Source organism: Helicoverpa armigera, chromosome 3 (genome assembly GCF_030705265.1).
Source record: "Helicoverpa armigera isolate CAAS_96S chromosome 3, ASM3070526v1, whole genome shotgun sequence".
Taxonomy (NCBI): domain Eukaryota; kingdom Metazoa; phylum Arthropoda; class Insecta; order Lepidoptera; family Noctuidae; genus Helicoverpa; species Helicoverpa armigera.
The window spans coordinates 13,401,219-13,414,701 of NC_087122.1; the positions used below are offsets into that span (position 1 = coordinate 13,401,219).

The 13,483-nt window shown below is 35.7% G+C and overlaps 1 protein-coding gene across 1 annotated transcript; it reads right to left on the bottom strand.

The window, feature by feature from the left end:
• Window positions 1-6,527: 6,527 nt before the first annotated feature.
• On the bottom strand, window positions 6,528-7,343 carry LOC110380308 (alpha-crystallin A chain). Its single transcript, XM_021340254.3, has one exon. The coding sequence runs from the start codon at window positions 7,278-7,280 to the stop codon at window positions 6,594-6,596; it is 687 nt and encodes a 228-aa protein (XP_021195929.3). The 5' UTR covers window positions 7,281-7,343; the 3' UTR covers window positions 6,528-6,593.
• Between the last annotated feature and the right edge of the window lie 6,140 nt (window positions 7,344-13,483).

The following is a 13,483-nucleotide window of genomic DNA, read 5'->3' on the forward strand; positions in this document are numbered from 1 at the left end:
CGTCATGACCAAAAAACAATCATGGCGTCCGTTGTGTGCCGCGTTTTCGCGAAATACGCGCGAAATTTGAAATTATGATAAAACAATTAATTTATATTCGTACATAACGTGAGAAAAAAAATATTTTTAATTTTTTAGAGATATATTAAGACTAAAGAATTTATTTAAGATATATTTCAAAAATGCATGTAATACCCTATTAATTTGACAATAGCTAAGTGTAGTATATTTATTGCGTTTACTTGAATCCTAAACATAATTTACTAGGGATACAATGCATAGAAACTTGAAGACCTAAAAGCAGGTTAGTTTTAAGCCGGAAAGACAAACAAATAAAAAAAATGCCCTTTAATACATCAACAATTTTACAGCTCCAACTAACTGGGGTAAAAATACTATAATTTTAATGAAAACTATCATTCCATTGCGTTCGCATACTACAGTCAAACGTGAGAGAATCGCAATAAAATCACGTGTTATTAGCAAAGTCGCTCACCGTGAAAACTTTCATTATACGAACCAGATTACAGAATAATTTACTTTATCTTTACAAATGTGTACGAGAGGACATTCACCATGGAAATAGTTAGTTTGCATTCCTGCGTAGGAATTCATAATTTGAATTGATACCTTATCATCATCATCTGGCTAGCCTTTTCCCAACTACATTAGGGTCGACTTCCACTCTAACTGGATGCAGCTGAGTACCAGTGTTTTACAAGGATCGACTGCCTATCTGACTTCCTCAACCCAGTTACCCGGGGCAACCTAATACCCCTAGGTAAGACTGGATGTCAGACTTACTGGCGACAGACGAGAGGTCATTGAAAAGTTTCTTAATATTCAACGACTTCTTTAGCGCAATGGTTATCATGCCGGACTGTCGAACTGATGGACCCGGGTTGGGTTCCCGGTACGGTCAAACTTTGTGTGATGAGCATCGTTGTTGGTTGTGGCCTGGGTGTTATCAGTTTTGTTAGGGCCCATAACACAAGCTAATCAATAACCGACCGTGTGTGAAAGGTGTCCAGATATTATTATATATCTAGCATATTTATGCGTTAGTAAGTAAAATTCAAGATTGGCAGTGATACCCTATCACATACAATAATAAAATATCAAACAATCTGATACCTTTGAAAGTGAGAAAATTCCATTAAACTATTGAAAGATTGGCATTTGAAATCATTTATTTCAATATACAATTTTTGATTTGTACACAAAGCGTATTTCTTAGAAAACGGGTAAAATTACAACTGTGACAATAAAAGAAATAATTCAAAGAATCCACCTTATTAAATTTCAACAAAAAGAGTAATGTTTTTCATGAAAATTCTATCCTTGACAACGCAGTCTTGGATAAGTTACAAATAGTCGGACTTTCACCACAATATTCATCATTGCAAAATGACTGTTTTATTGATTTAGAATTAGTCCACACATACTTATCTCACAAAGAACACAAGCATAAGTATTGGTTCTGTATCTAAGCACACACATTACTTAACACAAAGTAGAAAAAAAAACATATTGATTACACAACTAAGTAAATGCAACAGCATACAAGACTAACTATTTATATTAACTTTAATTTACCTTGACCTTTACAACCAAACTGGGGAATTCCATATCTTGTTTTAACTTGCTCTGGTTGGCAGACATTCAGGCATTTGACTACTTACCTACAACAACATCAAGTGATATAACATCAGGTCGGTTCTTCAATCCTCATCTTCGTTGAGTCAAGTGTTTTTTGTATTGCTCAAGTCATAATAACGATCTGTATTTCGGATAGCATGTTAAACTGTAGGTTCCAGCAGTTATTCAACATCCTTAACAGTCGTTACGGGTAGTCAGTAGCCAGTCACCATTTTATCAAGGGGTATTTTGGTTTGCTCGGGTAACAGGTTTGAGGAGGTCAGATAGGCGGTCGCTCCTTGTAAAACACTGGTACTGTGCATCTGGTTTACCTAGAAACCGAACCCCACACGGTTGGGAAAAGTCTAGGGAGATGATGATAGCTACTTGACCATTCACCGACACACACAAGCCTAACTTGCCATCAGTTTATCGGAATTACGCCTAGAGGATGGGAACTAACGAGATTGTGCGGCAATCATCAATTCACCTGCCAGGCCATGTGATTAGGCAGTTCATCTAGTTACAAGTCCACACAATTGATTGCAGCTTCCGTATGTACGAGTAGATTCGATGCATTCATTTGCATGTATTAGCCGTAATGGGCAAGTTAAAGGAAGAACAGTTTTGGCTCAAGGTGACCGCGACATGTTTAAAATATGATGGATAAGGAAAATTTTTATTGGAAAATATTTAAGGAAAATACACAATTTTTTAAGGCTTTGATCGATGATAAAATGTCTATTTATTAACCCTGCTGAAGCTCATTTTAAAAGTCATTTTTAACAGAATGAATTACTTTTTTATTATACGTGTTGAGTTCTCTCTGATCTTAGTATCTTACATCGTCATTCACTACTATCAAAACCACAATAATAACAAACAAATCAACAAAAAACCTTGAAACACATTAGCGATGCGTTAACCTTCAAAGGGTTACTAATTGAGCCGGAACTCGTCAGTAGTTTTTATGTCAAAGTATCGAGTAAGCTGTTACTTGCCGAATTGTTTTACGCGTATTACATTAAGCGTGTAGTTTTCATCAATCACCAATACAAATTATCGACGAGTAATCAAATACAAAAAGAGTAGGAACATAAATAAGCACTCGAAGTATTTTATCTTTGACTTTATCAAACAAATATGTTTAATTTACATATGCCAAAGATGTGTCAAATGACCCCTCCCGCTGTGGGTGCAGCGTGAGGGAGTGTCAGACTATTTATTTTTAAGACCTTTATCTACCAGGGCCGCGGTAACTCTTTCGAACAATCCCGCAGCCCTGGCAAGCTTAGGCCCTGGGTCCCACTGACTAAAATAACCTAAAGTCTTTTATGACATAGACAGAAATAGGATTAAGAGGACATAAATTTCAAAAAGGCAATTTTAATTGCACTCTCATTCCTTATTGAGGCACGAAAGATGCAATTGTCTCCCGGATCTAAAACATGATGATTCTAAGACATTTAAATAAAACCAATAATACCTAATGTTAAATGTTTAGTTAATCCAGTCACGTTTTTTGATGAAATCAACTTATTTTGATCTCTACTTGACATTGACATCCACTATATAACTTAATTAAGAAAAATAAAAGTTTGACATATTAGGTTTTATTGTGATTTCTGATGAGTTGCTAAATTGCTAAGATGATTCATTTCTGAACAAGTTTATTATTATAAAACCAGTATTTTTATCTTATATAATCAGATCCAGTCGAGGCCTAATTAAATTTTAATGTTAAGCTAATCTAAATGATTAAATCATAGCCTTGATCAAGGCAGATTTATGGTCGTATGTGTTTGTACGTGAGAATTAGATACTACTCTACCACTCTTAGTATCTTTTAGATCAGTTTTAAGTCAATCAATGAAGAAATCTACCGTGGCTTGCTGGGAGTCAGAAGCCCAATGACAGACTATCAAATAAAGCTCTAATTGTAGATACCAATATTAATGGATATCTAATTCAGTCTTACTGGTGTTTAAGCACAGTTCCACTCGATTAATATTTCAACAGACGAACAAATAACCTAGCCATCACTTAAAACAACTGAAGACCCATTAGCCATTCGCATTATCCTTCAAGAAGACGCTAACATAACAAAAGCTATTGTGTATTATACGAAAACAATTACTAGTACAATAGAATTCATAATAAAGCACATTCTACAGTTTTCCTCGTTCTTTGAGGAATTATCTCGAATATTATTCGAAAAGAATAAAAAACGTAATTTGCAGGTCTTCCTGATGTTCTGAAATTATTCTTGTATTTTGTTCAGGATATCTTCACAATTATGAAGACAGCAAAACAAGACTACTACAGTTCCTGTTCAGACTCTCCATATACTATAAACTTTGAACCGGCCGATAGTTTGATCGGGCTCTTATTACGCACATTATAAAGATCAAGGCCGGCTAAAAAGATTGATTGGATTTACGATTATCTTCAAACTAACCCGGCGACCAGGACCAGAGTTTAATCTGAATTCTCCGATCATGTCAGATTGCTGTCCCACCGGGCTATGAGAGTGAAGAAATGTGTGAGAGTGCACCTGTGTCTGCGCTAATGCTTGTGCACTAATATAAAATATGTCCCGCGTAGCTAGCTCCTTGTAGTGAGAGCAGCCGCCATGGCTGACAATCGACAATCGGCTAAGTCACAATTATGTTTATTAATCTGAAGTCTGCTAAAAACGGATGGAAAAGCTGGTAACAGCTAATCTTCTTATTTTCAAGTTCAACAACAACGTAAACATCCGTTTTTCTTCACACTGTTCACTTCGAAAAAAAAAATGTGGAAAGTGGTAAACAGAAGAAGCAAAGAAAACTGACGTTTATGTTTTCAGTTAACTGACATTACCTTGGCTAACTGAGAAGGTACCTGCCACAACTAATACTGATTGTTGATGTAACACTAACGCGTAACGGGTATCAATATAAATGATAGTCACGGTTATTTGATAGCTATAAATGAATTGCGTCGAATGATTGCGATCAGGGAGTATTTCAGTTCATATTGTATGGCACAATGGTTATTGTCAGCGATGCCATTCATGTTTACAGCTTTCTCGTCATTAGTGGGCAGTGGTATGATGCTTGATTTGGTATTTTTATAAATGCATTTTTTAGAATTAGGAACATATTTTATATTGCTAAACGGAGGTGTACTCATTAACAGGCAGAGTTTATACATGCTGTGACATACAAAAAAAAATACTGAATAAGTACATACGTACAATTATCTAAATATAAGTAGGTTTGACCTACCTATTCCAGCTGACCTTGCAAGATCGAAGCTAATGAAAATAATTTTACTAACTTTCATATTTTTGACTGTAATTTCACCAGCTTCCTGCATCGTAAAAAGAGGCTTCCTCTCAAGTCATAAACGAAATTTCACTACACCCGGTACAGCCGTTTTACCGAAACAGGATCACAAACCAACAACAATATTAGATAGGCATCATAAATTGTCATATGAATAAATATATTGTACCTTTCTATCGGTCATCGATTTTTCTAGAAATTATTGCATTACGTGCGCATTAATCTCTCTTGCTCAATGCCTCTTATACCTTTAGTAAACATCGCCCACCTTTGTTTATGTTTCTATACAGATAAAAATGTTTTTTTCCTGTGTAAAAGTACCAATGTTATCATATGCTTGTTAAGTCGCACTTATCCTACTTTAACTTCTCAAAGGCCAAAGTTTGTAAAAACTAATGGATCTATGTTTGTTACTCTTTCAAGTGAAAACTTATGAATGGATTTTATCAGAATTTATATAAGCTACTTTTTATCCATAACCGTGAAATAGTTCCCTCAGGACGCGGGTGAAACCATTACTAAACGGCCGAAGCTAATACTTAGTACATAATGAAGAGTGGACAAAAAAAATAGGAGCAGCGTCATTGACGTTTTGTCCAGCTAAAATAAATACCCATACTTACGAATATGAAAAAAAGTTCCAGCTCACCATTTTTCCAACACACTTTTCTATTTCCATCTTACATAATTTTCACCATGTTTTCCGAAAGGCCTGCTTTCATAATGATTATTGTTTCGAATCCAATTTGTGATTCTTGTTACGGCACGCCTATGATTCAATTGTTATTGCTATTTGTTATTCAACTACATGTTTGGTTTAGGTTTAGGTACCAAAATCACTGGTTTTAGGTATTACCTGCCTTACCTACTTACGTGAAATGCTTATGTAATTTGTATTAGGTATTATTTACCTTTCCACAGCTGGTCCTTCTAGAAGCCTTTATGTACCTACGCTGCGGTAACTCTATAGAAAAATCCCTACCTAAAATATACAATGCCCTAATTTTTATTTCAGCCAATACAGCTGAAAGTAGAAACTAAGTAAAGAAGTAAATATACTTTAGAAAATAAATAGTTGAGGAGCCATTAGGCCCTAATTAAACATAAAAAATGACAGTACTAAACACATAATGCAATTTTTTTTTATATATAGTACTCATAACAATAAAACCCCAAGAATAAATAATAAATATCAGAAATTACTGGAAAGTTAGAAGGGATCAACAATAAAAAATATCTAAAGCCAACACTTTACGGGAAAATGCGGAAGAAAATCGGCCGGCAAACACTAGGCCGGTAACTTTCTAGAACCACTACTTTTGTACTAAGTATTCGAACGTGAAGGGACATGTTTTTTTAAAACTACACTACAAAAAGGGCAAAAAATCAGGTTTAGGAGAACCGGAATTGCGTTCCAGTACTGGTTGAAAGACCAAATAACAAAGACTAACCTCCATTGTTTCATAGTCACAGCACACGTCGCCACATACCGCATTCATTGCACGCAGGGACCATTAAACGTTCGCTCAACGCATACCAAACCAACAGCAAACACTCAAGAAAATACAAAAAAATATTTTATTATAATACTAATTTATAATTAAATACTTAATCTAATTTATCACTTTATACTGCAGCGTCGCTTCCGTGAGGGATTACATTATCTTTCTCGGTTACTTCTTCCTTTCCTTCAGAGGGGGTCGTTGGCTCTTTCCTTTCCTCGTCCTCAGCTACTGTGGTCGCGGGAGGCAGAGTTGTCGCCTTTTCAATCTCTTCTGGTTTAAATGGCTTGCCCGTCTCAACAATAGTAACTTCTCTGTCAACCTTTGAAGATTTCTCGCTGCTGTTCGTAATTGGGGCTGTGACTACAAGGTTTCCATCACTCGTTAACTCAGCAGTAACATCGGCGCTGCTCGAGTTCACCGGCAACGCGTACGTGTGGAAGAACTGGCTGGCGAAGATGTCGTGGTCGTCCTGCTTAGCCTCGTGTGAGCCCTGGACGAAGATGAAGCCGCCATCAACCTTGACCTTCAGGTTTTCTTTCTTGAAGTCCTTAACGTTCACAACAACTTGGAATTTGTCGTCGTCGGCGGTGATTCTGGGTCCGATGTCGGCGAAAGTGGGGAACAATTTCCACAGAGGCGCGAAGAGATTTCCAAAGAGAGGGAAGCTAAACCACGGGTTGTCGTAAGGTTCGCTTATGTCGTCATCGGTTATCGTGGTGACCGGCTTGGGCACCGGCCGGTCGGTAGCCGGCACGGCGGCGGCCGTCGCAAGGATAGCGAGTACCGCAAACAATCGCGGCGAAAACATTTTGACGCGTGCACTCGTTGGTGATGCAACAAGAACTGAGCCCGCCGCGGGTCGCGGAGGCTATATAGAGGTGGTGGGGACAGGGGGGTGCGTAAGCGCATCGCTGCCGGTGACGATAGACTTGTAATGTAAATACGGCAATAGGTAGAAACAGGCTACAGACGGATTGAGTTTACCTTTGATTCACGTTGAAGTTTGGAAACATAAATGGGTCGAACGCACATTAGATCAACATTTACATAATAAGTGGGATGCTTCTTTGTTTCAGGTAAAAATGTTATAAGACGAGTATTGTTGAAGAATGTAACAATCCATGTCAGTGCCTATTCAGTAAGAAAAAATGCGCAATTGTAACTTCAGATACAATTAGAGTCATAAAACTGAGCTGGTACCTAATGGAATAATGCGCTGTGTAGGCAGAATAGTTTCATTCGTCTAGCGTGTCTGTTCTGACGTCGCTCTGTGTGATTAGGCGCGACCTTGTAAGGCCGGCTTCTAGACTGATCTTAGCGAAATTAGCTCATTTAACACGTAACAATGAATCAAGCATATATTGATTGCTTCCGATGTCACGTCGCACTATGTGCGTGTCAGCAGGATTTTATGAAAATTATAAAGAATTAATAAACGACTATGCGTGACATTTTTCATTGTTGGTAAAATAAATATTTTTTTTTTAATTGTGTTATCTATATTAATATTATAAAGAGGAAAACTTTGTTTGTTTGTTTGGTTGTAATGCATAAACTCAAAAACTACTGGACCGATTTTAAATATTCTTTCACCATTAGAAAGCTATATTATCTGCGAGTAACATAGGCTATATTTTATCCCGGTGCGGGCAGTAGCTCCCACGGGACGCGGGTGAAACCGCGGGAAAACAGCTAGTACATAATAAATATAAGATAATAACTGATAATTTATTTTTCGGCATATTTTTACCCTAATTAAGTAACCGAGTCATAAAGGTTATGAAACAAAATGTTTATATTTAGCCACGAGGCTTACTTTTGTGGCTTCTTCCGATGATACAATACGTATTGATATTTGAAGCCTTACGACTGGAAACAAAGCCTTAGCTAATTCTTAGAAATATATAATAATATTTTCATTAAAAAATATATCTTCCTCATCCCACTGGAAAAGAATCCAAGAGGCTTTCAGCATTGTCTTATTGGTTGACAATGCTTAGCTTATTCTAAGTTTAATTATGAACAAACATGACTGTCTGCTTAATCCTATATATTTATTAAGTTATTAATGTCAGGTTTTTATTTATGTATGTATATGTATATATAACCCTGACTGTTCTGGGTTACATGTAACCCAAGGGTCAAGAGGTCAGATAGCTCCATGAAAAATATACGAGTTAGACAGGAAGCCGACCCCAACATGCTGGAAAAGGCTAGGCAGATGATGACATATATTTCCCTACATCAGATAACCGTGGATACTTTACTTACCATTGTTCTTAGGCACTTATATCGGTCCCTTGACTTAATAACTTCATGCATTTTAATTAACTATAAATCCTCAACTATTAACATAGTTCTGTTTTTATTTCATCCGGTCACATAACTATTCATGAATGAATCTGCGAAGTATAAATATTTCGACTTCGACTTCCCAAAAAAGGAGGAGGTTCTCAATTCGAATGTTTGTATTTTTAAAGATTTTTTCATATACGGGATGTCTCTCGAAGTCAGGGTTAAATGGTTCTCTAGTATATTTTAGTTATACATAATTATATTTCTGAAGTAAAAAAAATGTAAATGGCCCTACCCATACAGCTGTTCCATACATCGAGGGTCAACCTATCAAGAACTACTGTATAGAAGGTAGTACACAAATGAAAACGAAAAGGAGACCAAGGAGATACTAGAGAGAGGACTAGGTCTACCTGAACAACGGGATATTTTTTTATTGCGCTAAAAATATTTCAAAAATCTCAGTAGGTTTCTCTAATTTGACATAATATTTTGAGTACCTAAGTAAGAAAGTCATCTCTGAAATTATGTACAACTAAACATTAATCATTAAAAATAAGTTACATTAACTTAATAAAACATTTAAATTAGTTATCAGCCACTAACTGTACCTACCTAATTAAAATATGGAATTTCAAAGCATACGTAATGAAAGAAATTCAAGCTATGTGTAAGATAACACTAGAATTTTCTTTAAAAACAACGCATTATTAACATTTCTTCAGGCGTGACTCAGATTGACTTTATACCTTCGGCTCCAAATGACTCAGTTCATGCTTATTCACTGTAAATTACCATAACCATTTTATAGTGAGCCATTTTTCCTGTAATCAAGTGTATTGATTATATTCGCATTTTTCTGATGCAATTTGATTTGTGATACTGAAAATATAATTTAAGTAAATTCTAAGTATGAAACTACATATTTCGAATTTATTTTTTATCATAATTTTATAACCCATAAGATTCTTCATAAGGAGAAAATAACATATCAGTATAAAATATTTTTCCTGAAAAATAAGCTAGATATTACGTCAAGTAAATAAAGTACAGAAAAGTACATAAAGCGTAGAGCAATATTGACCCGAGCAAGACCGTCTCAATAGCCCAACATTTAATTCTTTATAGACACAACAAAGAAGGATTTCCTTCCTCAGAGGCTGTCCAAACGGAGCACTACTTAAATATTTGTTTCGTGAGACTTCGCTGCCTTTTGTATTCCGTTCTTAAGTCTGCGTTCAAGTTCAAGGGCGGTTCTTTGTTGACCTTAGATCGTTTAAGCAACCGGACACGCCATGCCTACTCCTTCTTCTTCGTTTTGAGTAAGGTTTAATCACTAGCTGAAGAATCAGAGTTTTCTCAAACCTGAATGACATTCTCTGACGTAGATTTCAACGTCGGCTCTACTGGGTAAGAGTCGAGGATGTTTTACGATCCTTCCCAAGCACGAGAATGAAAACCCACCCAGGAATGAACGAGGCATGTCTTTCCCTCTGCCAAAATTATGAGACAGCTGGTCTTATTCATATGAACTCTAGAACATGATGCATTGTTACAATGCCTACAGTTTATGCTTGTATTCGTCAATAATATTGTATCGTATACATGCGTAACGATGTGATTAAAAAAGCGTGACTCGAGCTGTAATGGTTTAAATTGCTGGAAATTTTCGTATATAGAGATTTGTGGTAATTGCGGCTCCGGTTAGTCATATAATCTAAGTAAACGTCGTAATGTATTCGACATCGAGTCGATAACTTGTATTTGAAGGATTTACTCACTGTGGTGGAAAAGGCTTTATTGTTTGGCTTTATGAGGTATCCTATAGGTATTTGCGGAGGTGGATTTCAGAAAAGTTTAAATCCTGGATTTCAGAAAAGTTTCATGGTTTAGACTTATCTTACCGATTGTGTACAGCTAGTACAATACTATATACATATATTTAGTTTTACAGTACTAAGTTGCTTCTTTTATTTATTCGAAAAATATATGCTTCTATAATATGTTCTGTTATGAAAATATAGGTACCTATTCTTTCCTCTGTTCTGGACCTTTCTCAATGGAAAAAAACCTTCTTGATATCGGTAACGTCTAAGAAAACCTCGTTATGTCAATTGTTTAAATAAACATCAGCGCCTTTTCAATACAAAAGTTTTTATATCTTTATCTTTATTTTTGTTTCTATAATAAGAATGAATTAAGCCTTCGTTCCTTGAAGGCAAACCAGGTTTAAATATGAAAGAGTGAAGGCAAAACGTGTGTATAAATAAAACGCTTTTGTCAATAATGTTATTAAAACTTACCTAGGCATCAGAGGCCATATCCTCGTATCTAAAATCAGTAATCATGTTAAACTAGCTTCCTCCAGCGGTTTCATCCCTGTCTCGTTGGAACTGATCTACACATACGGATAAAAGATATTATAGTAGCAATAGTGAAACATGTGCTACCTACTAAACACAGGTTTTTTCAAATTCACCCTGTAGTTCCTGGTATTAGCGCGTAGACTTTTTGACCTGCGGTTTCTTCTAATTTAATTTAACATTAAAATGGATAACACCGCAATTGTGGCTAAAAATACCTATATTTGTTGTTGGATAATTTGTTAATCCTACATAACAATACAATAAACAAACTCATTAACAGCTTATTACGGTTGATTAACGAGAACAACATTAAATAATTAGTGCATTTCACTTCATGCTCGCTAATTTTATGCTATTTGCCGATAATTATGAGCTAATTATTTTGTACCAAATGAGTATATACCTCTAAGTGGGCTGCGGGATTATTCGAAAGGAACATAGTAAAATTCTTATTTATAAATCTTCGAAATTCTCATTAAAAAAGTACCACTTCCATGTTAAATCCTATCTCAATACTAACCCTAAGTGTTCAGAGTATTCACTGCAACACCATATCAAACATATAAATAATTAAAGGAAATAAATCACATCCGCATTTATATATGTTAGTACAGTACCACGGGTAAGATATATACCTCTATATCTCTACCTAACCCTTTTGTTTGTTATAATAATATCAATACACTGGTTAACTGACAAGAATACAAACGACTTTATTGAACCTCGTGATGAGGTCACTTTAAGGATTGATACGTGACTCTGAACAGGAATCCCTAAGGTATAATATATCACTAATTATTAGGTACCTTTGCTTCAAATATGACTTTAAGTTTTGATATTAGTAACTACATGTAAATAAACTACCTGTTTTCGGCAGTTTCAATGCCTCTCGACTACTCTCGAGGGAATTTCTTGTTACACTCATGTAAAAAGAAGCCTTTGTGCTTTCTTGGATTTGAAAATACCTGTGTATTTATTTGCATTTATGCCAGTTCAGTAGTTTTAGCGTAAAAGCCTGACAAACAGACAGAATTACATATTTAGAATTTTACTACAGTTCGATAATCTGATTTTAGACTGTGGGTCCACAGATGACTTAAAATTACTCTTGACTTTGAATGCTAGACTGTAGCAGTGGTGTTATGATCATACTCAAAATAACATGTAGTTACTAGATCCACTAGTCTGTAGCAAGTCTAATGTTCAATCTTAAATTAATTCAAACATTTAGTAATCACCTTTAAGGTTTTCTAGTTAAAGTTCATAAAAGTTTTCAAATTATAAAGCTGTTTTCTAATTATAATTTGAACTCCAGTTTTAAACCTCACGCATTGCTTATTATGTCAATTTGATCGCGTAGGTACTACAATTAACCAATGAAAACAATGGTTCAACCGTAAACAATATTGTCTATAGATAGTGACATTGTATTGAATCGCTCAAGTTTCTGTAGTAAAACAGGTATTATTACCGGCGCAGTTATGCGTACAATACAAAATACATAATATTATGAGTATTATATGTATTACAATATCGAACAGTTCTGAAGTATAACTGTGAGTTGCACAATAATAATTTATCATCGTTTTTCTAGACTTTTCCCGACTATGTTGGGGTCGGCTTCCAACCTAACCAGATGCAGCTGAGTGCCAGTGTTTTACAAGGAGCGACTGCCTATCTAACCTCCTCAACTTAGTTATCTTTTGCTTGATCGTTGAAGAAAGTTCCAATTCATATTTATAGGTTCCCTTTTGACCGATCTTACCTGATGTGATCGAAGATGAAGCACGCTTACCTAGAAGTAACCTATTCACTCTGAGAATTTTTTTTTTCATTGTTTTGTACTCAGAAAGTTATTTCGGCGGAACGTGCTCTATCTATCAATAATTGTATTGGCCTCTGAATTTTCTAAGAACCTAGCTTTTGATGTAACTACAATGCCATGCTGAAGTGGGAATTGAGGATCTTTCAGGACTCCACTCCATGTTTCAGGTTGTAGCTGCCATTTTCGTACATTTCTGTAAGAAGGTCATCATCGACTAAAATAATGGTAGATGGATTGTGTGGCAGACAACATGGCTTGAAAGTAACTTACCTTAAAGTTGACGGCAAAATATGAAAGGAGAAAACATGCTGCGCTCCGATCCCAAATTAATAAAATTGGTATAAATACTGGAGGATGATGATGGTAACCTTCAAAAGTCCTCTTGACATTTAACCTCCTCAAAGACATACGACCCCTAAATTAACAAACACTCAGTTTAAATTAGCGTCCATTTAATAAGTTTGTCATTTAATTTGAGCAGACTTCATAGCAATTGTCAGACACAGTTGTCTGCAGTTGAACCTA